This window comes from Camarhynchus parvulus, chromosome 4 (assembly GCF_901933205.1).
Source record: "Camarhynchus parvulus chromosome 4, STF_HiC, whole genome shotgun sequence".
NCBI classification, from domain to species: Eukaryota; Metazoa; Chordata; class Aves; order Passeriformes; family Thraupidae; genus Camarhynchus; species Camarhynchus parvulus.
The window spans coordinates 44,598,193-44,623,326 of NC_044574.1; the positions used below are offsets into that span (position 1 = coordinate 44,598,193).

Consider the following 25,134-nt stretch of genomic DNA (forward strand, 5'->3'; position numbering starts at 1 on the left):
TCTGAAAACAAGGCAAGCCTGCAGAAAAAAGGGCCTAATTACCTAAGTAGTGCCACAAAGTTCAAGCAAACATTTATACTGCAAAAGCAGAACCAATTCACCAACAGAAATCTATTCAAAGTAGTAGCAATTACCTGTAGAAGTACGAGCACCCCCTGACTGTGTTGTGAGTGAAGTGTTCCTGAGTCTTCTCATTTCCAAAGTCCTCCAACGGGTCTGACCACAGGATGTCACACATAGGTCCATATGCAGGTGGTTCCTTGAATCGATCTAACTAAGAAAAATAGGAGACAAAGAAATACTAACTTCTTTCAACTATGTATCACAGAAACAATGAAGCAAAATTACTATTTTTCACTCCATGAGCAAGTGAACAAAAGACTCATAGCAATCTGTTCTTCAGCTTTAAAGCAAAGGAGTTTGAGCATCAGCAAAACACTCCTTGCAAACATTGATAGGGATAGAAGGAACAGATCTTGCCGAAAATTAAGAGATTCAGTGGATTCACATTCTACAGGAATGCTTGTTTGCTTTTTTTTTCCCTTTCTACTGGTTTTTGCAAGCATTCCCGTGGACAAGGGAGAATATAGTATCTCTGTATTTCATGATTTTTCAAACCTCAAAACATTAAATTTATGTAAGTGGGGCACCTCAAGAAAATATAGTAGTTATTTCAAAGCACGTTTCCATTTAGATTTATGTACATTTTCACAAGAAAAATGTATCTAAATATCAAGAAAATATCTCTGCATTACAGCATGTAGGTTTGACATTGCTGTTGCTCCTGTAACCTCAACCTTAATTAAGTAGCTGAAAACTTCTGTTTTTGGTCCTCTTATGGGTATTTAAAATTTCAAATTACATACCACAAATAAGATGAAGTATAGCAAAATCATAATGTAATAAAAATCAGTATTCTCCTGCAAGAACTCTAATATAATAACATCATCATTATCTCAAGAATTCATTCATATAAAAACAGCCCTGTTAAGATGGTGTATGAATAAGGCTTGCAGTCTGAAATATTCTCTATTTTGACCAGAAAGATTGAGTAAAAGATTCAGTAGCTAGTAGATACCTTCTCCCCTCAAAAAAAATCAAAGAGAACAAATTGGTGTTTTAAGTTTTCAACACTCAAAGTTTTACTAAGAGACCTCTACAATTTTACCTTCACGTTCTCATCTTGACATATTCACAGCATATCTACACTTCCTATTTCAGCCCTCTTCGATTAAATGCTTATATAATTACAATTCCTTTAAACAAAAATTCATAAATATGCAAACCTAATTTCTGCTGATTGCCAGAGATAAATAAACCTACTGGGTTGGGCAGGGGGAAGGGAAAGTATAATGAACCTAATCTAAAATCTGAGAGCTAAACAACTTTACTCTGCCATCATACTGTTGCAGAGCCAGCTAATTTTTATGCAGAGTATTTTTGTTTACTGAGATAGTAAACCTTTACCTCAGAAACAAAACTTTGCATTCAGTAATTTTTGAAAGTGCAGTTAATATCTTAAGCTAATTACATTTAAACCAAAACATGTAATTACTGGCTCAATTTGTTGTTGTTTGTTTTTAAAACTATATTCATTTCTTAGTACTACAAATTAACCTCAGAATATAAATTACCTTTCACTAACCTGAAAGCTCAGAAATAGATATCCATGTTTGCAAGTCTCAAACAGCAAACAAGAAGGATTTTTTTCCCTGGGAACACTAAGAATGAATAGTTTAAATAGTTCTTCCTAGAAATATTGACTGAGATCTCGTCAACAAAACATGTGAATAAAAAATAATCCTTGATAATATGCAAAAATACTGGATTATGTGAAGAAGTTGTTTGACATTGTTCTCTGAACTTCCATGAGATTTCTGAGAAACTTCTCAGAACATAAGGGTACAACAAGTGTGAACTTATTAAGCCTCAATTAGACCATCTGCTGGGCACTCAAAGACAGAACTATTAAAAATATGGTGGAACCTATTGAGAATGAAGCTCTTGACTATTTAAAAAAATACCAACTATATTCATTACAATCATATGAGCCTTTTTTGTTACATCTTTATATATTTTGAGGTTCTTCTTGAGCTCTTTTGCATCTTCTCCAAGAAATCACAGAACACTTAACAAGGCACAAGGAGCTGTCAGATGGTGCTTACATTGTGCTAACAGGTAATGCCTCCGAGACTTACTTTTCTGATGTCATCTAAGGTGTTGATCTCGGGAGACAAGCCACCATGTACGCACAGGAATTGTTGGTTCATCAGAGCAGCCAAGGGAAGGCAGTCGAAGGCATCCATGCAGGCATCATATACACGTTCTGAATATTTGATTTTACCTTTTAAAAATTAAGATGGTAACAGAAAGTGTCATCAGTATTTAAAAGGATTTCGCTTAATATCTCAAACTTTTTCTCTCCGGTATTGAGGAATATACCCAAACTTTTGCTTAATACAAAAATATCTTCAGGAATCCACTGCTGGAAAAATTCTTCCTGTTCTGAGGTGAAATTAATTTTTTTTTCATATTTTTTTCTAAAAAACTGTAAAAAAACAACTGAATATACCATTACAGTCTACCATTTCTACTCAGCAGGAAATCTGTAGAGCAAGCCTTAAAACATCTGCTGAATGGTTATCATCATTATCACTCAATATACTCTCTATGAAATAATTAGAACTTTAGCCCAGTCCCTTATAATTAATTATCTACAGAAATGCCACTATGAAATGAACGAGGTGGAATAATGAAGCTGAAATGTTAATTTACCAATATGCATATTAAACTCAGTAAACCATGAAGTCTTCGAGCCAATTAACATTTCCTTTATCCCCAGTGTAAAAAGAAAACACAGACTTATGGCAATAGTTTCATCTCACTGTGTCACAGGGAAAAAAAAAGCTTCATTGTGCAGGTAAAGGTCTACATCTAATAAGCTTTTATGTGTCAGTGCATCATTTCTTGCAACACAGAAAAGAATTCATATCAAAAGAGCATATTGAAAAGTTTAAGCCTACACACAGGACAAATGTGAAAATGCTATACCTAAAGGAAAAATAAAATAAAAATTCCTTGCATTTTTCTTCTGATCCATGAGATGAGACCCAGTGAGATGAGGTCCTCCTTAACTAGCAGTCAGGCACCTGTCACAGGTGCCAGGGCTGGTATGCCAGCAGGTTTTGCCTGCCAGGCTGCTGCGTGGGGCAGCAAACCCTTGGCTGCTGCCAGGAGCATCAGCAGCAGAACATACTTACCGAGAGCACCCAGGCCAGATGGACCCACAGCAGCCCCAGGAGTTCCCACACTCAAATCTGGGGAGGTGTCTAAGCCCTTCCATTCCACACCACTGAGACGTGACTGCCCACTCAGGGAACAGGGACTACCATTTAAAATCAATGGCATTTAACATCAAAATGTACTGATAGTGAACCAGTATCAAATATCTGCAAAATAACAAATTAAGTTGCTGAAAAAGGAGTTAAGAGGAGAAAGGTAAGATAGACTTACATTCTTGCTTAAATGTGAAATACTCTGTTAAATGTCTACATTCATGGTTCCCACGAAGTAAAAACAGTGTTTTGGGGTAAAGGATTTTCAAGGCCCACAAGTACAGCACACACTGTGAATCAGAAGAAGAAAGAAAATTAGAATTCATAATTAATGACAGAACAATTTACATTCCCCTCCATCAAAAAACTAGCAAAAAAAGTAAAAGTAATCTGTGCAAAGCATTTCTTTTCAACTGATTAACTTCATTCTTCATATGCGACGCTCAAACACTTCTCTGCATTTCAGCCTGGACTGGCTGAAACTCGAGTGGGTATATTCTGTCAGAGTTTTACACTTCTTGTTGAGTGGCACCTCCCTGGTCAGCCATGCCAGGCTGCCTCCAGCAGCCCCAGCTCTCCCCCAGCACTTGCTGTGTATCCCTAGAAGGAAGTGCACACTCTCCACCTGCAAGGTTAGGCAGAAACCTCCCGTGGAAACAATTCCACCGGAAGACCTGCATTTCCTGGCTTAAGGAAAATTTGCCTCAGAACAATTTAACTCACACTTCAGGAAATACCTCAGCTTCCAGAATTACACAGTTTTTACATGAGAGCTTGTTCATTTTTCACTTAGCGTTGTTCCCTACATACAACCGCGATAAAAAGATCCACAAAGCTCTTGCATTAAATGAAGTTACTACAAAGCTTTTACAATGCCTTTTCTCTTTCCTAAAGATTTCTATTTGAGATGACATTTCTTCTAGACGTGTTTTTAAAGATAAAAAAAAAAGACTTAGAGAGGCTAAGCTCTGCTCAGACCTCTCTAAACCACCCAATTAAAAATATTTGTTTTGAAAATGAACTCACAGCTCCAAGAAAGTAGATGGAAATAAGACCCACTCATCCCATGAGATGAGCTCACTGCCTGCAGGGACACTTTACAGACCACAATGTCCTCTCAAAACCCAGAAAGCTAGAAAAACTGTCTGAATGGTTTTTCCTCCAGCCTTTCCTCTCTTATATAACCATGAACTGCTGAAATGCTGCACAAGAAACAAAAGGTGTCAAAAACCCCCCACTTTCATTTACAACTACTTCCCAACACTCCCCTTTGTTCCACTGGGGGAAAAAAAAAATCCTTCCATTTAGCTTAATAATCAATAAATTGTAAATTCAGATTGTACTCTATGGTTTCAGATTAGAACAACAACAGCATTACTGTCAATGCAAGGCCTCTACATTATAGTGTGGACTCCCTTCTACAATTCAGTGTGTCTTGAAAAACAGCTGAATAATAAATTTAATCATCTCAAACATGTAGATTTCAGATCCCTTGTTTGCTACTTAGTCAGAAGAAAATCAGGAAAAGATGAAGGGATTCAACATTTTAGTGTTTGTGCTCACACTACCCATAGATAATCACACAGCAGCAGGAGTTTTATACTACTACTCATTGCCTTGAATTTATTACATGTAAACATCTGAATGCTCTGCCTGTCCTTTGTCTGTAATTTCTGTTCTTCTACTCAGAGGGGGTACAGACAGAGAAAAACAGCAAAAATACAGGCAGTATACTCAAGGAATTGTAAAACTAATTCTCCCTGTTGGAAACACACGGGAGGCCTCCCAGGTCATGCCAATTCTTCCACCTCCCTGGTGCTATTGCCACTGCAGGAAGTGAGAAGAGATGCCAGAATGCCAGGGAAATCATGCTAATGTAATCCAGCATGGAATTATAGTGTCAGGTCACAGGAATCATCCGTTGTGGCCCAAAACAACCAAAGGGTGTGGGTGGAGAAAGTCTTCTGCCTCTGCGTAAACTCCAGCAGACTTGGGTTTGAGGGTTTCATTCCAGGAGGCAAGAAACCTGAACTTGTCCACACCACCAGAGCAATTTTCTCTCTCTTTGATGATGACTTCATCATTCCTCCAAGAATTTCCAGAACATTCCACTTCAAACTTGTTGACACATGCAAAAATTTGATGTAAATGTTGTGAGACAAGAAGTCTAAAGTGACACCCCCATCCACACAAGGAAAGCTCCAGTCAAGTTACCTTAGAGCTTCTAATCCTGCCAAAACATTGCCCTCGTAACTAAGTTTTTCATTTTCCTAAAGCTCTGGCAAGATTAAAGCAACCACTCCATATTTAAAATATTGTCCAGACCTGGAAAGCGGGGAAAATAAGGAGAGATGGAATTTTTGACTTTTTGGCATTTAGGTACTTGTTTGCAGGTTGATTGCTCTATATTTGCTTATCATAGATTTATTTTTTCTTTTTTTCCTATGCTTCCTTTGAAGTACTCATAAGGAGCAGACGGAAGATAACAGAGAATCAATACAGTCTAGAAAGTTCTATTTCTCTGCCACTATTCAAGCAACATAAGCCCACTATTCACATTTTGTGTTGTTTTCAGCAGTACTATATCAAAGGCTTATTTTGTTTAGATGATTCCTTTAATTTTGTCCCTTTTCTTTTCAGCAGTTCAGTGAAGTAATGCTGTAATAGTAAATAAGAACTAATTAGAAGGTTTTTTTTCCGTGCAAACTAGAGCGCAAATACGAGGGCAATGATTTTCATGATGTTTTAACTTACAGTCATTTCCATACAAAAAACCTTATGTCCAAACAACAAATCATGAGCAAACATGCTGGTTTTGATTTTTTCTACCTGTGCTTCGCATATCATAATTCTTATGGAAAACAAAATATTTATCATAAATTACCCTTGTTGAAATCTGAGCTTAAAGTCTTTAAATATTACATAATATTGCTTCCCTGTTGTAAAATTTTTAAATACCTTTTCTTCCTTCAACATTTTAATTAAGAACATACTAAACATCAGCTCTGCTGTAACTCTATGCAAAACGTACAGCGGAGACCTTGTGATCTAGACATCTGTAAGGTATTTTTGCCTATTTCATTTCAAACTATCCAAAGACCCATATTTTGTATATATATATGTATTTTATATATACACATATATGTATCTAATACTTAGGACCCTCAAACACCTCTTACTTGTGTAGCGTCTTTCAGCTGTTGAAATAGCAGATATGTTAAGTTTGTAACAAAGAGGTAATCTGTTTACCTCCCAGCTCCCATAGTCAAGCTGTTTTCCTGCTGAGGTTCTGGCAGCCTCAGCTTAAGGAAAGAAAAGGTCTGTGCAATTAAGCACTGTGTAAGCCAAAGACCCACATTTTCAAAACAGACTTGGGATTTAACTCCACTGTTGCATGCTGAATTGGAGCATTTGCACAATTCCACATCTCAGCCCATCCTGGAAAGGAAAACCAAAGGTCCCACAGCTCTTCTGTGCATCTCAAGTTATGTGATTAAAACAAGGAACCTTGAAAAATCATCACCATGGCCACTTGAGTACAACCACAACATCACAATGCTCACTTCTTGGTGCTCTGGCACTGGTAGCGCCAGGAAGAGAGAGATGAAGCTCACTGCCAGTTGTGTGGCTTTGCAGGGGCCACAAAAGTTGAACTCCGCCTCCAAATGACTGACAGCACTGGGCACTCCTCAGCAGATGAAATAAAGTGTAAGTGTGAGGGTAATTCATACTTGAAAGGATCATTTAAGCCACACATTGCTAAGGTATCTACTGCTGCTCTGTGACCTGTGGAACTGGCATAGCTCCCACACTCTCTAACACACACCTCCCTGAAATATAAAAATTGCATTATTGTAGGTGCAGTGAAACAATGGTACCATCACAACATCTAGTACACATACAGCTTCCTAGAATGGAGTAATCATCCCAATGGAAACCATGTACCTTTTTACACACACAGCTGCATTCACACTACTGGGAAGAGTATTTATTACAGCATGATTTCAGAGACAAATAAAGACACATTGCAGCTGTAACCAGAATACTCACATGAGATGCAACTTACTGCCATTTCTGAACTACTATCCCTTGAGCACAAAGAAAACTATGAACACTACAGCAAATAAAGAAAAAGCCATTTTGTCTTCACTACAAGTAAGATTTCAGCACAATCGCAATATACTGTTTGCTAATGTTTAGAGCACATTACTCCCATTTCAGCCTTTAAAAAGAGTATCTGAAAAGTTAAAAAAAAATCCAAAAAGAAGTACCTCTTTTTCAACCAAAAAGTGACTAGAAAATTCTTTTTTGTAAATGTTCCTATAATTCTTATAGCTAGTACTTTCTAGACAGAGATGGCTCCTAACTCTACTTTTTGGTATCCTGTGTCTAGGCCCCAGCTGTTCTCTGAGAAGATGGGTCCCACAGAGAGATGGCATCAGTGCAGGGGAAATGGTGCCATCACATGCTCTCCCCCTGCAGCCAAAAGGGGTTCTTGGCATGCTGGGGACTCACACTGGGAACAGCTGGCACAGGACCAGTCAAGCTGCAAGGACGGCCCTGACACAAACAGATGTTACAGTCTGGGAATCTAATACATATAAAATAATCTGAATTTGCTGAATTTTCAGAGCTCTGAGGAGCAATGCCATACAAAAATGGGATCTCACAAGGTGCAAATTGTTGCTATGAAGAAAGATATTTGCTACTGGACTACAGAAGAAAAGGGCAAAGAAATTCAGGATAATTAAAGTCCTAGGATTTTCTTTGCTTTAAGAGAACTGAAAAAAACTATTGACTTCACTGGTGAAGTATTCCTGATCAGCCCAAATTATTTTAAATCAAGCTCTTTACTGGAAAACATTAATACACTACAGTAACAGACGATGCTGAAAGGTGTTTATTATTCCAATGAAGAATTGGAAAGTTCAGAGACCTGAGAGATAATAAACACAAAACTTCACCAGCACTAACTTCACCCACTGTTTACTAACATAAATGTATTTATGTGTAATTCTTTTCTTGGGAGAGACCATTTAATTTCCAACAGTTCACTGAGTTCAGAAGCATCTCAAGTGCCAGATGCTTTTTTTTATTGGCATAAGGTCCAGCGGTCAAATTCTAGACTCGCTCCAAACACCTCACTTTGTTCTTGCTGGAAATACCACAACACCAGTTTCACCTTCTGCAATGTCAATCTGTGCACTCAGGAAGGGAAATGTATGCATGTTCTGAACCTTAAAACATAACTCCACTTTTGTTAGTTTTGAACACTGGTTCAATTCTCCATATTTTAACTCTTTCCTCTGCCAAAAATGATCACTACATACCTTATGATGGTCAAGTGACATGTAAGACTGTATGTTGTTATATGGAATTAAGCAAGAAAATAATTCCAACAGTTGGTTTACATATTATTATTAATAATGCACTGTAGTTGGTTTTTACTCTGTAATTTTCCTAAGACTGTGATGAAAAATAGTCTATATGTACACTCCTCCCTATACTGCACAGCACTTGTCTGCTTTTCAAAAAAGAGTTTTCAGACTCGGGTAAAGAGATTAGTCATTCTTCCTTACAACCTATTCCTGCAGAACCACTTAGGCTCTAACTATTCTTTACATTTAAAAATAGCCCTCTGTTTTGATTATTTGGGTTTCTACTCTCCATGACCATAAAACTTATTTGACAGCGAAGACTAAGGGGTTTCTTCTACTCTGGAGTCAAACCCCTGGAACAGTGCACAAGCCGGAAATGTTATCAGTTATACAGCCAAGGAAACAAATGCACTGTATCAAATTGCAGAAATTTGGTTTTTTAAGTGAAGAAATGCCCAGGTTCTGCCAAAAGGTCAAAAAGAAAATAGAACACAGATATGGAATAAAGATTCCATCTGTGCAAAGAAACCTTGTCGCATTCTACTCACAACTTGACATTTTTTAACTTTACCTGTTGGAACTTCTCTATCAGTCTCTCATCCTCTGACTCATTGCTTAGAGCTAATATAAAAAACACAAAACGCACCTCCCCCCTTCAAGCAGTGAAGCTAACACCAGTAAAAATGGAGCATGCACATGAAGAACTGAGCCCTTGGATCAAAAGCTCCATAGAGCAAGGACCGACATTTCTGCTGAGTGCCTCATACAAATACTTTTCTCTTTTTCCCTCTGAATTATCAAATGCCTTCCACCTACCTTATGCAATTTCTTTCTCTGTTCTTAATGATAATAGCTTGCATTATGTAGTACCTTTCATCCAGAAAAATCCCAAATGCTTTGCAGCCCACAGAGAAGGATTATCTCGCCCACTATCAGAACTCAGCTCGGTCTAAGCTCAATGGTGTCACTTTTACACTAGAGATCACACAGCAATCAAGGGGAATGTTTTTAAAGCTTGTATTACTCATGATTAGTACCTTGGACCAGCCACTTAATTCTTTTGGAAAGACCCCAGAACTGCAATACTCTCCTGTCTCCATAGCAGAAAGGGAAGCCAGCAGATGGATGGAAGAAAGAGCACTGTGTGATTGGCATGGCAGAAATATGAACTGAGGCTGGGGCTGCTTACCAGCATGACTTCCCCAGCACAAAGTACTGACAAGAGTTGGTGCCTGATCTATGTACTTAGGTCCCCTTCTCCACCAGAAATATATTCCCCCTCTAAATGCCAAGTTGCATTCTTCACAATTTTCTTTCCCTTGTCACTACTTATTGTGCTGAGTTCATGCCTGAATGCACAGCTCTACATCTAAATACACTTATGAAACAGAAACTTGCCCATCCTTTCAAAGATTAATCTTTAATCAAGGTGACAGGTGGGGAAAATCAGTTATGTGACCAAAAAAAAGTAGTGATTTGAGAACCTAACATACAGAAGAAATAATATAAGTGACAGCTGAGATATTTCCTTGGTGCTGGCAGAAGCCAATACTGCTTCCAGTGAAAAAGCAATGCTCCTGAATGGAAAAACTGCATTCAGAATACAATTTGCTAAGTATGTATGCACAGGTTGCTAAATGAGAGATTTTATGGGGATTATTGCCTATACATAGGCTGTTGTCTTTGTTTCATATGGCTTACTATTTCTTTAATTGGCAATAGCCCTGGAACAGATTTTGGTAAACTGTCAGAGAAACAGTTCAAAGCGGTTCTATTTCTTTTATTAAAAGCCTACGTATATAGAAATGAAGACAAAAACTTTCCTCTTCCAGACACATCTTGTCTCAATCAAAGACTGCAGGAGATATGAATGAGGTTATCACAACTCAAAAATGGTAGTTCAAGACAGAGCTGCACAGTGGTTTAAAGTCTGTGCAGCTCTTCCTGCTCCTCCTTCCCAACCCTCCCTAAGCAATCCAGCATGGCAACCCACAGCAGTGATTACCAGCTCACTTAAAATGAAGTTTTAAAATGAACTAATAAAGGAAAAGTAGTTTTATTGAATCTATTTTTTCAGAAACTTCTTACTTTAAACCTAACACTGGCAAGATAATACACTGATCTGTTTTCCAAACACATAACTCAGGTGCTTGGCCTTATATACTTGTATACCAATATGGCAACAGTGTACTTTGATGTGGGATGTAGAATGAAACAGCAGTGGATGTGTTCTGACATGATGCCATCTAATCTAGTCACAGACACACAGACATGCATCATAGGATCTATACTGCTTCCAATAGGTAATGGGCATTCTGCCCTGACTCAGAGGGAATTCAAGTCTGAACTTTTCACAGAAAAGATCAAGAGTTCAGCAAGGATTTCTGATTGACTGTTCAATGACTAGATCAGCTATAACCTAGACAAAAAATACACATCAGGTTTTATGCAGTAGTCATGCACTTCATCCTGTCAGTTTGTAAAATCAAGCAATAACACAGGATAGAAGAAAACATCTAGTTTGCTTTACGAGCACTGGAACAGAGAATTTGGGTTTGGTATTTGACTCACTTCTAGTCAAAGCTGGCAGGTTGGATAGGACACTGTTTCTTTCACAAGCCAGCTAAAGAGGCCATTTGACCTCCACATTCTATGGCCTCACCTGGAGACTATGCCAGGTCTCAGCACCACCAACAGGGCATTTGTGCATCACTTCTCTGTGGATTCAAGTGCTGCATAAAAGCCAGAGATCATGCACTCCTGCATGCCATATCTAAACAGAACTTACTCATTTTCTCCAGCACAGCATGCTGCATGCTTTTTGTCCCATCTACCTCTCATCTAGTCCTTCCATTCTCCTAAAATTTCACATCCAGAAAACTCAGATCAAATAAGCCTAAAAGTCAAACTAAACTATGGGTCACAGGTTAAGTTTTTTCTGTTATGTCTCTTTTCTAATAGCTCTCATCTACTCAGGCTATTTAGCTTTTGCAAGCTGCAGAGCATGCTGCTTTCTGTGCAATATTTAGATGGCCACTAGTTAGCACCATTCTGTGTCAGCTTTCCAGCACAGATATAGTGGGATTTGGCTGGATTCCAAACAACATTTATAAAAATACCACCAGCAACATTAACATGGTATTTGTGAAGAGCCTCGGTATTCCTGAGCTAGTTAAGATATGATGGTAAATATACAAAACATGCTGCAAGCAATTTTGCACCAAAACCCAGAAATTAGAAACTTACTTCAATGCTGAAGTACCCTCTGTCCACGTAGTCCCCCAGGAAGAGGTACCGCGTGTTGGCAGGAGAACCCCCCACTTCAAACAGTTTCATCAAGTCAAAGAACTGACCATGGATGTCTCCACAAACTAGAACAGAAGAGAAGCAATATTTAGATTCACCATGCAAAAATCATCTTAGGTACACACAATCCAAAGACATGTTATGACAATTTTGTGCATCATTCACTAGTTAAACAGTTGAACAGTCTGTGCCTTCAGGGGAAGAGTTTGGCTCTGCTCTCTTGTGAAACTTCAAACTCCCTGGTGGGTGATTTCAAGCATCTGCAGGAAGGCAGGCAATGCATTTGGAGAACCCATGGATGTCTAAGAGTGCAGTGTCAAAACCTGCTTTGTTTCTTCTACTCAAAAGATAACTTCCCCCACACACATCCCATTTAGGGTCAAGCCTGGAGCTTTTATGGCAATGATCCTTAACCAAAGTGATGTTAATAGCCCTGACTGGTACTGCTTAAACCGGTTCTTCAGTGACCTAAAAAAACCAAACCAAACCAAACCAAAAAAAACCTCCTCTGATTTTCACACTCTAAGGGTGATTTTGAAGTAACTGAAGAAAACCAAGGGTCCAGGATAGGCCTTATCATGCAGCAGCAGCCCACCTTAAGTAAAACTCAGATGCTCTCTTTCAGGTAATGCCCTTGCTCCACTGCAGATAAGCAAACCTCACATTTGTCAACATACCTTGGAGAAGCTGAAGTCACAACTCCATATAGATACAAAAGGACTATATACCACAGCTGCAGCACCAAATCCAACAAACTCCCAGGGCAAAGTGTTCATATGCTACTGTCTTTCATCTCAGTCAAGTTCACTTTATAGTTTTATACTTGTATCACTTTTCCCTGAATGTATGCACTAAGATCCACATAGTGTCATTCCATCAAAAAAACTAAATACAAAAGCCAGAAAGAACCCCCATCCAAACCAAATCAACCACCCACCCCCTTTGGGTACAGAAAAAACCCACTGATATCTCAGTCACTGCTTTCATGAATATTTATGTGAAATTAGTGACAATTCATGATTCCTGGCTAGCTGACCATTCTTCTGTGATAGTGACATGCTATATTTTCCCATAAAATAGCATATTTCATCTTATCACCACTGTGATACACTGTATAATCTTTTTACCAGTTGATTCCCCACTGTGAGTTTTAGATGACAACTTTCATACTAAAAGCCATCAACAATTACAATTTCAACCTAAGAATAATATCTGCCATTAATTATGCAAAATAAATACTATTTAAATGTCCAAGTGGTATGACACCACCACTGTTTCTCTAAAAAAATGTTTGTACTCCGAAGGAAATTTTTTGGTAACATCTTTATTTGAACACATTAATCTACCAAACCAATACACATTTCTTGACTGTACTCCTCTGCACGGACACTGTGGGAAGATTAAAAACACGTGTCACAATTTGATGGCCAGGCAATCTGCTCTTCTAACTTGCAGCAGAAAAGCTTTTAGTTACATAACTGTACAGCTCTACCAATTATCGCCCGCCCCCATTTGCTCCAACTGCAAAAACCTGAAGTTGAACAAGACTTACAGATTTTTAAATTGATTTAACTTCTTTAGTTTCACTTAAAGCACAAAGAAACTAGACTTTTTTTTTCTTTTGGTATGCAGATATATGTGAACAGGTAAATACACTGAGCCCATTACAGAGAAACCAGAAAGGTTAGAAAGCTTTCTGCAAGGACCTGCACATCCCTGCATTTGTCACAAGTCAGAAAAGCAGTGTACAAATCAGTAAAAAGGACAGAAATAAAAAGTGCAAAGCTCTGCAATCCCACAAGTTGCAAAAGTCTGAACTGGTCTTGAAAATGGGTACTTGACAGATATTCTAGGCACTTTGCACAGAGCAGCCTACTTCTTTTATACTTAGCAATAGATGCTGAAATGTATCCAGGAAAAACAAAACCCACCCCCCCCAAAGATGGAAAACTGAAAAGCCCAGCACCCAAAACTCACCTTGTCAATTAAAATAGTTCCAAAAGAGAAACTTAAAATCAGCAGGTAAAAGTAGAGAGAGGAAGATGCTCAAAATAAGAGTTAGCATTGAGGTTTAATTTATTATGGCCTAATCCCAGAGTTCCTCCTGGGAAACGACAATGTTACATATACAGTTAATCCAACTAGTATTTTGCCTGGAATAGGATGGAATAGCTTACAGACTTTACACTTTCCAGGTTTGTATGGATAGGCTTGAAATGTCCTTGTAATGTAAAACCCATATACTCATATTCTGATGAATAGCCTGATTTACCAATTAATTAAAGGGGCAATTTTGCATGCATACACCACTATACTCAATTTATCATTTCAAAAGAACTGCAACTGCTTCTAAAGCTATAGTTCTGCCACCTTTCTTTTCCAACTCTAAATTCCTATGAACCTCTCAGATCTGGAAGATTTCCCAGGCAGTTGAATCAATGCTTTATCTTTCATTAGGTGGGAGAAAAAGAGACACAGCATTATATTTCCATTCATAAAGGCAGAAACATCCACCAGCCAATAACTCTAGCAATAGTCTTCCTGTCATGTTTCAGCTTCCTATCACTAAGAAAGAACTTGCAGCACTGTCCCACCAAGAGTCCACAGGAGAGGTTCCATATCCACACCACACTGCTGAGTGGACTACCTTCATCCTTCTTGTTACAAGAAAAAAAAATAATTAAAAGCACACTGGTTATTATATATTCAGGTTTACTCTCTTACAAGTATTAGCATTGAATCTGTTGCTCCTGTTAACTTTGCCAGACACATCCTGGTTTGTCACACCTGTGCAGGCCCTCTTTTGGTACTGGAGCTCTTACTATTAACAACACATGCAAAGAGGTATCAACATTCTTTCATCACTAATAACCAAAAAATCCCCAGCACAGTAAAGCAGGAAATTCAATTTTTAATGAAGATCTCCAGGATCAATGTACTTATGGATTTAAACTATGAACGCAGGGAACGTAAAGCATGGTTTCGATGTGTGCAGGATTAACATTAAAAGCAGCTGAGTTCATATGAAAAAAAAAAATCCAGAGGAAGAATTCACATACTATCCAATATCAATGATTTCACAGAAGTGCCGTCAAGTCATGGCCTTTGCACACTCATTCATTTATAATAACAACTAATCAGACAGAAAATTCTCCCCAAAGAAGACAGCACTGCTTAATTTACCCAGTGCTCTTCAACTTCCTTTGTATTCTAAAATTGCCAGCTGGAGAACAACAAAACTTTTTCTACTCACTTACTATTTCTGGGGTCAGTTCAGGCATCAAATTTGTTGCTTCAGAATTTGTCTATTTGAGCCTGTCAACATCCTACCTAAACTCTCAGGGCAGCAGGCTCCAGAACTGCACAACACACTAGAAATGTTTTGAATGTAAAGAAACTTTTAAGTTTTTCAAAACTAATGTCCTGATCTCAAAAAAGTAATTGCTGGTACAATCAGAAAATTTGAGAAACACTAGTTGTTTGTGGACTCCTTAGAAACGTATCTCTGTTGAGGAAGTTTTCAAGGAAGACATGGGCCCCTTAACAAGATTCAATTCATAGGACTGCCCTTGCAATTCCTGAGAAATCATGTTTCTCAGCAGCTTTTTCTACTTGTTATGATGGGTATTTTGATCCACTACACAACCTTTACCTATAGCAGCAGATTTTTTTCCAATTTAACTGTCTATAAAATATCATTCTATTCCAAAAATAGAAATTGGACACGGCAAGACACAGGAGAAATGTTTTTGTCATCCTAATACAAATTAAATTACGTTTCTGATGGCTTCACTGTGAGGATTTGTCTTTGATTTACGTCAAAGAACAAGCAATACTGAAACAGAAACCACTGATTTCAAGTGGTACAAGCAGCGAAGGAAATTTGAAGCTGAGCAGCACATGTGCCAGTTTGTTTATAGATGACAAATCACTGGTATAACAGTGATTTAGAGTGCAATGTCTACTGGCACAAATAAAATGTCTGTGAATGCTCTTCATATACCTTCCTTCAGATAATTAAATGCTCTTCACTATGTACAAACTCAGTCCAAAGATTATTCTATATGGTTTCCCACTCCAAATGGACATTAAAAACAAAATTTATATTCACACTACATTAAACATCATCAATTTAAACATTTTCTATCTGCAACAGTTTGGATATGCCGCACTTATTTGCTCATTTACCAGGTACACACTTAATTGGTGTAACATAATGGGCTGATAGTAAAATACAGTTACTGTTTCAAGTGAATTTTCATTCCATGTATCAAGATTATATTCTCATCTTCAAATCCCATCAGGTATTAGGAGCAGCTCCAGAAGCAGCATTTCCAAACTCATACATATATGACAATTAACAACAATCTAGCAAAGATATCTTTTAAACCACTGTGTAGGGAATAATATCCACCACTTGATCACTTGTTCTTTACATTCATTGAGCTGGAGATGTTTTTGCGCTGAGTTCCAAGACACTGTGCTTGAGCAAAGCAGCACACAATACTAAAATACCTAAGGGAGGAAAACTCCCTATTGAGTTACATTGTAGAATGCAGACTGTAAATCCCAAAGGAGGTTGCTTTGTACAATGTTTTGGAAGCATTTAGCTGCTTACCATTCCATTAGCGAGCACATGCTTCCAAGAGCTTACTGCTTTGCAAAGACAACTGATACTTACAAAGCCTTACTGACAAAACAATGATTGCAGCATGTAAACCTGTGCATGTCTGAGCAGAATTGTGGCTGGTCACTTGTACAGATCTACAATTAGATGGTAAAGAGGCTGCATGTCCAATGAGAAGTATGCCCTAAACATTTCTCTTGGCAAGGAGTTTGACAGAATGGTAAGTTACAAAAGGCTAAGTGAAGAAGCCAAGTGGGAAGGAGCACTTACAGTGGCCACACAAAGGCAAAGCAAAATCAACTAAACCAACTTCTGTAGCTCAGTTATCAAAGACTGGGTTTCCTCAGAAAACTCAAACATGAGGGAAAACAACTGCAACAGCTATGCATAAAATTCTCATGTGCTTCAAGAACAACCACTGCATTGTTTTTGAAGGGTTCAACTATAAGCCAGAAGGCTCTGATTTTCCTCAAAATTTAATAACAAAGTCACATATAAGGGTCACATGTCTTTGACTACATAACCTTACAGCTTGAATGAAGTTTGTCAGCAAATGTGTATCTGAGGAATATTATATATTGCCATAGCAATATGAAATGTTCAGAATAGCACAGTTTCATTCCATTTTTTAAATCACTAAGGAAAGCGTAATTTTCTTCCTTATTTTCTGGAGAACGACAAGGAAGAAGTACAAAATAAAAGAAGAAACTCTAGAGATTTTTATTTGCATCTGCTCAGTACAGGGCAACTCAAGACACAAAGTTTGTGGTTAAGTTACATACATTGTTTCATTGCCATGCAATTCTGTTCCTGTTTGTGAGCTGTTTAAAGAACTTGCAGATTTCATTACTTACTGAGATTAAGGTCAGAATCATGTAGACAGCTCACTAAGTAACTCTTCCAAAGAAAACAAGGACAAGACTCAACATAATGGGCTTTAATATAAATGTTTGTTATACTAAGTCTATTGAACAACACAGCTCTATTTTCAAAAGAAGCATGATCTCATTCATATTCATATCTGGTTATCTAACGTGATTATAATAGGCTTTCATCTATCTCTTCCCTTCAATCACTGCATGCAAATTGATGAGTTTATACTACCAGAGTGAAGTGGCATTAACAAAAAACTTCAATCATGTATTTTCATAAACAGGCCTGGTTAGCCGGAGATAAATCTGGAAACCATTGACCATACAGGTACAGCAAAGGAAACCACAAAGAAAGCATCAAGGCCACATTTGCCAATGTTATTTGACTGATAAGATTCCTTCCTTGCATAGAGGAAAAAATGGCAAGGACCATCTTGGGAAAATCTGTTTTCTGTGCAGCACATGAGGACACTGTACTGTGTTCTGCTCTGCCAACACTTGCAACTCCAGTGTCTGTAAAGATCACCCACGCTCACTCCTTCTAATGGGAGTTAGTTTTCTCCCACTATCCCCTGAAGGCTAGAACAAATTAATGACACTTGATTTGAAGAGGCAGAGTGAAAAAGAATAGAGAAGGGAAAACATCACATCAGAAAAGACCTTCAGGACAACAGTCATTAATATTCTCTGATGGAGGAAGCAAAAAAAAACCCAAACCCTAACCCATGCAGCAGAAGCCCTTCAAAATGCTAAGCCTAGAAAAATGTCTTCAGCACAAAGTCTTTAAAAATGGCTCTACATATTAATTTTCATGTCACAATATTATTTGCAGTGTCTCAAAACAAAATACAAACCAGTATATATGCTTAGCAGGCAGAGGAGTGCCTTTGTGTATACAGGAAATACCAGAAACAAGTATTAGGAAACAGGCTCTACCAGCTGCTGTAAAACCTACACGGGCAGAGAAAAAGCCCTTCTCCCTATGCCTCTACCCCAGCTGAATTTTTCAGAAGAGTAAGTTGGTAGTACTTGTCAGTAATGAGGTACCAAATGAAAATTATCAATTCCAGATCAAAGCCACTTAATGGAATGGTAGTAGAAAGGGGATGGTGATTTAGTGACTGTTTTACAGATATTTTTTTACAAGATCAACATAGGTAGGTGCTTTCATCACATATACAAGATGCCGAATGAGGTCACAGAGGGAGAAACAAAGTGTGACAGGACTAAATCAGCATTCATTCCCATATCCACCAAAGAAACAACCAGCTCTTCCCCTGCCCCCCTCCCAAGGTCAGCATTGCCCCTGAGGATCCTCCTTAGCAAATATAAAAGCAAGTATACTGTCATTGCCTCCTGTTAATGCACCCTTAAAATCAGGGAGCAATGCATATTCCACAAATAACCCCATCAGAAGGATTATTTGTGAGGAAAGTGTTTGGGTCAGGATTTCCAGCTCATATCCTGAGATCAAGGTTATTTTTAGCAATAGGAAAATTCTCTTATCCTCAGTTTTACAGATGTGAAAAACAAAGGCCCAAGGAATTTTAACAGTTTATAAGGTCACAGGTTCAGTCAGCAGGGATAGCCTGAGAGGGAGCAATGCACATTTATATTGCTGCATCCAATTCAATGCGCCAGGAGCAGACAGCCCTTTTAAGGAGGAAGGAAGATAGTGCAGAAGAAGCAGGCACAGCCTGGCTTTAAACACAATGTTCCAAATGAAATTTAGGGAAGGTGAAACAAGGCAAAATGAGAAAACGACTTTTGAAGAGGAGAATCTCAAATAACAGGATTTTTTTTTTCTGATTATTTAATTCAACTCTTAGGAACAGGTTTCTCTACAATTAGTATTTCTCTCAGCAGCACTAATCCCAACCCCAGTAAAGCTAAAACACAGGCACTGGTATTACATGGATCCAGTGAGAGTTACATAAAGCCCAAAGAAAGCCTCAGTTTTTTACAGGGCCACAATGGAGAGTATAGTTTTCTCTTCTTACTAGAGAATTTTAGAGCAGTATTACAATCACAGACTGCAATCCAATCACCTTCCAAGCACCCAACAACGTACAAGATTTTACAGGCAGCAGTATTACCATGTCAAGCTTCGGTATATGAATGCCTACTATCTAAAAACCCAACCACAAAGCCTTCACGTTGGCTGGTAATACAAGTTATCCGTTTTTACCTAGGGATAACATTTGCTGTCACAGTTTCCTCATTCTGCGCCATCACAGCCCTACGCGATGCTTTACCCCACCCCTACTAAGTGTTTTATTAGGAATAAGAAGCAACACTATTACAAAGAGTATCCTCCTTCCTTCAGTGCAACAATTTATCTTATCAGTGGAAAACAAACATTTGCCCACAACGAAAAACTGCATTTGTTTGTTACCTTTGTATATGTAGCACTCCGTACGTCCCAGAAACAGAAGGGAAAATGAAATTTCTCAAATTCCTGTGCTCTTAATTAGCAACCATCAGTATCAACATGGATACTCGTATGCCTCCTGAGTTGGAAGAGCCAGCACAATTAGCTTAAAGAAATTCAGTGAAGTGTAGCATTTGGGCTATATTCAGAGCCATGAATGAAAAGAACCAGCAGCAAAGACCTACTGAGCTTTAAATGTCAGCTTTTGCATCCATCTTAGTGGGCTTGAGCCATCACTGTATCCAGCCCTTCTGTACTAGGGGTGTTCATGTGATAGTATATGAGTATAATGTAAAGGAAAGCAAGCAACGTACAAGTTCCCCAATTCTAGTTTAAGACACAGAAAATTACTTTTTGAAATTATATAATCTAAATTATATAACCAAAGTCTTATGCAAATATAATTCTGGTGAAAAATGCTTAAACTCTGAGAAAGAGAGCTTTCAAGAGAAAGCTCTCCAAAGTAATTTTTTGTCCTGGTAAAAGCTCACAGAATAATTAGTTAGGAGAGTCAGTTCAAGGAGTTGACCGCAATGATTTCCCCTTGATTTCCTCAAGATCATAAACATGATCTTGAGTAGATGGCTAAATCCATATGCTGATCTTAAATCAACATGAATTATAGGATGGTTGGGGTTTAAAGGCACCTTTAAGAACACCTAGCTAAGAATACCTAGCTGTAGAAACAAACTGCTATCACTTAATGATCATTATGAAAATAAACACAAAGAAGTCATGTTGATGAACTGAATAGCCTTAATTATGTTTCTTTGCATAACCTTGTTATTAGGCAGAGTGCAAGCAAGTTAAAAAGGACTAAGGGCAGCACTAAGGGGTGTCAGTCAGGCAGATTTGGGCTAGCTCTTGCTCTGTGCTGCTCAAGCAAGCTAACCAGCCCCTTACACTATATTCAGAATTGTTTTCCTAATGTCTGGCTAGAGAGGGGAAAAAAACCCAAAAAGTCAGAAGAGGGGGGTGACAGGAAAGAAGTATTATTTTAGCAGACAGCTACCAACCACATCACATGCCTTAAGCTGTTCTGAAAGGTAAGAGAGTACTGCTGTTCAGAAACAGAGGTGAGAAGAAAAGGCCACCACCTTGCAGAGAGAGTATCAGGTGAAAAAAAATTAAGAAAAACTCTGTTACACTGAATTGGCATTTATGGCACTCTTCTGGTCTGTAGTCTACCAGTAACCTCAAATATGACATCCTTTCAGGCTCCTAATGTAGAGTTAGTAAATATATTTTAATGATTACAGACCAGACATTCCAAGGGGAGATAAGTGTTTAATATGCTGCCTATTAGTCAAAATATTTCACTGACATTTGATAAGGGAATTAAGCGTACATGAATTCACTATCTCCAACCAAGGATCTCCACACCTTACACTTTGCACTTGCAGGATAAAGGATTCTTCTGCTCGAACCCCAGACAAACAGATAATACAATTATATGTAACACAATCCCATCAGAGCACACAGCAAAATAATGCTTGAATGGAGCAGTAAGAGATGAGCATTTCCTTTTTCCCATTCTATGCAAGTTGGAGACTAGTGATTTTTTAACACAATACTATGCTCACACAGATTGAAGATGTTAAACCTTTATTTCAGAAGAACTTTCCTTTTTAACTCTCTTGCTCCCTAGAATGACTCACTTTTCAGAAAGAACATTGTCTGCTTTTGGCTGAGATCCAATACATTATCAGTTTAAATCATAACATAAAATGTTCTTTCCAACTATAATATACTACAATACTAACCCCCAAACCAGCCATAGATTAGTTTACTTGTGTCCTGAAAAAAGAAAAAATCCTTTCCATGATATTAAAAGAATTGCATTTCTCTTCCTCATCTCTCTTTAGCATGCATTTCCTGCCATTTTAAATTCAGCTCCCAGCTGTAAAAAACAAGGACCATGAAAACATTCCTGGTGAAACATGATTTGACAAAAGCCATCAGTTAGAAATGCTCACAGTAAGAGTATCATTTTTACTTGAAATTTTAATGTAGCATGTTATTAAACCATTTATGATTCCCCATAACCACTAAATTTCAGAGAGAAATGCCACTTTTCGCCATCTCTTACAGGCTGTGAGGTTCCATCCTGTGAGGGCTGGTGACAAGCTGACCTCTGCAGTATGTGCTTCTGTTCAACAAAGCAGAGTCAAGCAAAAACCCAAGGAAGTGCTCAAAACCACTGACCCTTACCAAAGCAACTCCAGGAGGCTCTCTGACCAGAGTCCTTCACTAGAACAATGATATCATCAACCAAAATGGTGAAACATCATAGGAAGCTGAACTTTCACTAAAACAAAAGTTACTATTGCAAAAAAACAAAAACCAACCTCAAAACCCAAATGCCAAATGAAAAGAGTGAACTTCTCCACAGAGTCAAGGTAAATGCAGTAAACCCAGCAGTGTTACTAATTTTCTGGCAATAAAATTGCTGTCATTGGTTAGGAAAACAGCCAACACACAAGATGCCATTGTGTTTTTAAGCAATCATGTCTGCATCTAGCCTGGATTTATATGGCTGTATAGGTCCCTTGATACTTACAGATGCTTAGATTTTACACTGTTGCTTACTATCATCCACATATTGTCAGACAGAAAGTCTGGACTCCAGCACCTTGAAAGAAATCATAACTTGTAATTCAATAGTCCATTGCTACAAGGAGCGGGTCCACTCCAATTTCTTGTTCATTCATTTCTTTATTGATGTCTAATTCCCTTTGTTTTCTATAATGAGTAGCTTAACAAACTGTCTTTTTTACAGGAGAAGAATAGTGAACCTGGTATCTTCTACATTGATGGCATTTATATTAATTTTCATGCATATTTCTAGCTATTCTATTCCTTGCTTGCAAACAGGCAAGAGGCTTTATTCCCAAGAACATGCTGCCTCGATTTAATGAAACAAAATCCTTTGCCCTCATTACACATTCTGTATGAAACACCAATTGCTGCTGCTGCTTCTCCCTTGTAATGGTTTTGCAAAACTGATCGGTCAAATTTGGCTTTCAACAGCCCAACAATTTTAGGAAAACAATTCTTTTCTGGATTTGATACTGTCAAGTGACAAATGTGTACTAAGAAAAAAATATGCTATTTGCACTTCACAGACTTCCCAGGCTGCTTGCTTCTCTTTTGGACTGCAATAACCTGGTTATTTGAAGTGACCCAGAGGCAGAAACCTTTCAGACACATAAAAATAATAAAATTTTAATGTATTCATATGTTTGTTAGAGCTTGCCTGTGCTTCGCTGCAACTGTAGATATTGCTTGGCAGTCTCTCTTTAGCCTTTTATATCTGGCTAAGTAATACAATATTAAAAAAAAACCCTCTTGGATTATAAATCTGTATTTATTGTATCTGAATGTTTTCATGTACTCCAGAAGTTTTATAACTATATATTCATTGAAAAGTTCATACAATATTTTTGTGTATCTATATTTCAAATTGAAATATTTACTAGTGAACTTGGTAAAGAAAATTCAATAAAGACCTTCAACAGTCTGTCTACTATAAATAGACTGCTAGAAAGCTGAAAAGCATGTGACCAAAAGAAAAAAGAAGCAGCAAAATCAACAGAAGCTTCTTATAAAAAAAAGAAAGACATATCATTGTGACAAAAAAAAATATGAGTCAGTGCAGACAGGACCTTATCTTCAGAAAGCACACAAGGCAATCAGGCTTTAGAAGATCATCACCCACAGAAGAAGATAATAGTGTGTGTGTCTTTTTGGTGACCAAGCAAGGCAGGGATATCTATGCATCACAGGAAGTCGAGCTGATTAAGGTGCTATGAAATAACACAAGTCAAAAAGAACAGGCTTTCAAACCTATTTTTCTCTTTTTCATGCTGTCTCTAAGAACAGACAATTCTAAAATTAAAAAAAAAAAATTTAAAATCCAACAACTAATTCTCTTACCTCATAAGAATGCACATACACCTAGGAAATACTTGAGGTTTTCCACCAAGGAACAGACATATATGTTAGTCCTTTGTTTAAGAATTATACAAGTCTAAAAGACTATTTTAAGAATTTTAAAAATGAAAAACGTCGTATTTGTTAATTTTGAATACTTTTCCAGCTTTGATAAAAGGCTCAGTGAAACTGGACCACATAGAAAAGACCTAAAACTCTGGAAATGTTTTGACAATTTCTCTTAGAGGATGGAGGATTAGAAACTTGCCATGGACAACATTACTTCCCATCAGCAGTGGACAACAGTTCATCTCTTCCATTGAGGACTGATCCAGTATGTGGTTACAAGGGATCCCAGGACCTGGGCAGGGTCTGGAAGATCCTCCTTCAATTCTGGAAGCTTCTGAGTTGTCCCTTCCAAGATGAGCAAGGAACAATTTCCAGTCCTAAACTTCAGCAGGAAAGGAGTCAGGACTTTCCTTGAGCCCCTCTCCTTGATCTACTTTTAGAAACAAACAGCAGCAATAAGGGAAGTGAAAGAACAAAGTCACAGACTTCTGCAGCCTAGCAAGGCTTCTGCGGGCACAAGTCTTGCAAGTCCAGAAAGCAGTTTTCCCCTTTTTTTCCTTTTAAAATTGTTGTAACAAAGTTCTACTCCAGATATTCATATCTCTGATAAAAAATCCCAAACCAACAAAACAAACAAATAAAAACCCCAACAACAAACAGCAACAACAAAACCACACACAAAAAAAATCTATTTAATGCTATTTAAACTGGAGCAAGTTATCAGAAGCAGCATGGATAACAGTAAGGATCAGATGTGCTTTGCATTGGAGCAATAATTCTTAATATTCCCTGTACTCCCTGCCACATAGATCTCATTTGCATACTAGTGTCTCAGAAAAAAACACCTCCAGGAATACTTGCAAAAGAGAACAAAATACTTAAATAAACAAGCTTTGTTTTCTTTGTGGGTTTGGTACTCACAGTTAGTAAATATCATTGTCTTGTTTTGCTTTAATTATACTGTCCTTTTGGGCACAGAGGATGATGATGTGAAATGCTAAAAGTCTCACACCCTTGGAAAGGCATTACAACATAGTGTCATTAAGAACTGGACTAACACTGTCATCTTTCCATAGATCATTCATAATCATGATTTGTGGGATTATTTCACACCTGACTAGCCAAAATGCTTTTCTGTATTGAGGTTCCATCTTCAACACAGGTTTTTATTTGCCACCTACAA

At 37.9% G+C, this 25,134-nt stretch overlaps 1 protein-coding gene across 2 annotated transcripts in view; it reads right to left on the reverse strand.

The window, feature by feature from the left end:
- PPP3CA (protein phosphatase 3 catalytic subunit alpha) overlaps positions 1 to 25,134 on the reverse strand; it is a 171,038-nt gene that overhangs the window by 38,381 nt on the left and 107,523 nt on the right. For both annotated transcript variants that reach the window (XM_030947627.1, XM_030947626.1), the window contains exons 3-6: positions 11,960 to 12,084; positions 3,514 to 3,625; positions 2,199 to 2,344; positions 135 to 274 (exon numbers count right to left, since the gene is read on the reverse strand). In XM_030947627.1, the coding sequence (XP_030803487.1) occupies positions 135 to 274; positions 2,199 to 2,344; positions 3,514 to 3,625; positions 11,960 to 12,084 (523 nt within the window). The remainder of the gene's footprint in view (positions 1 to 134; positions 275 to 2,198; positions 2,345 to 3,513; positions 3,626 to 11,959; positions 12,085 to 25,134) is intronic.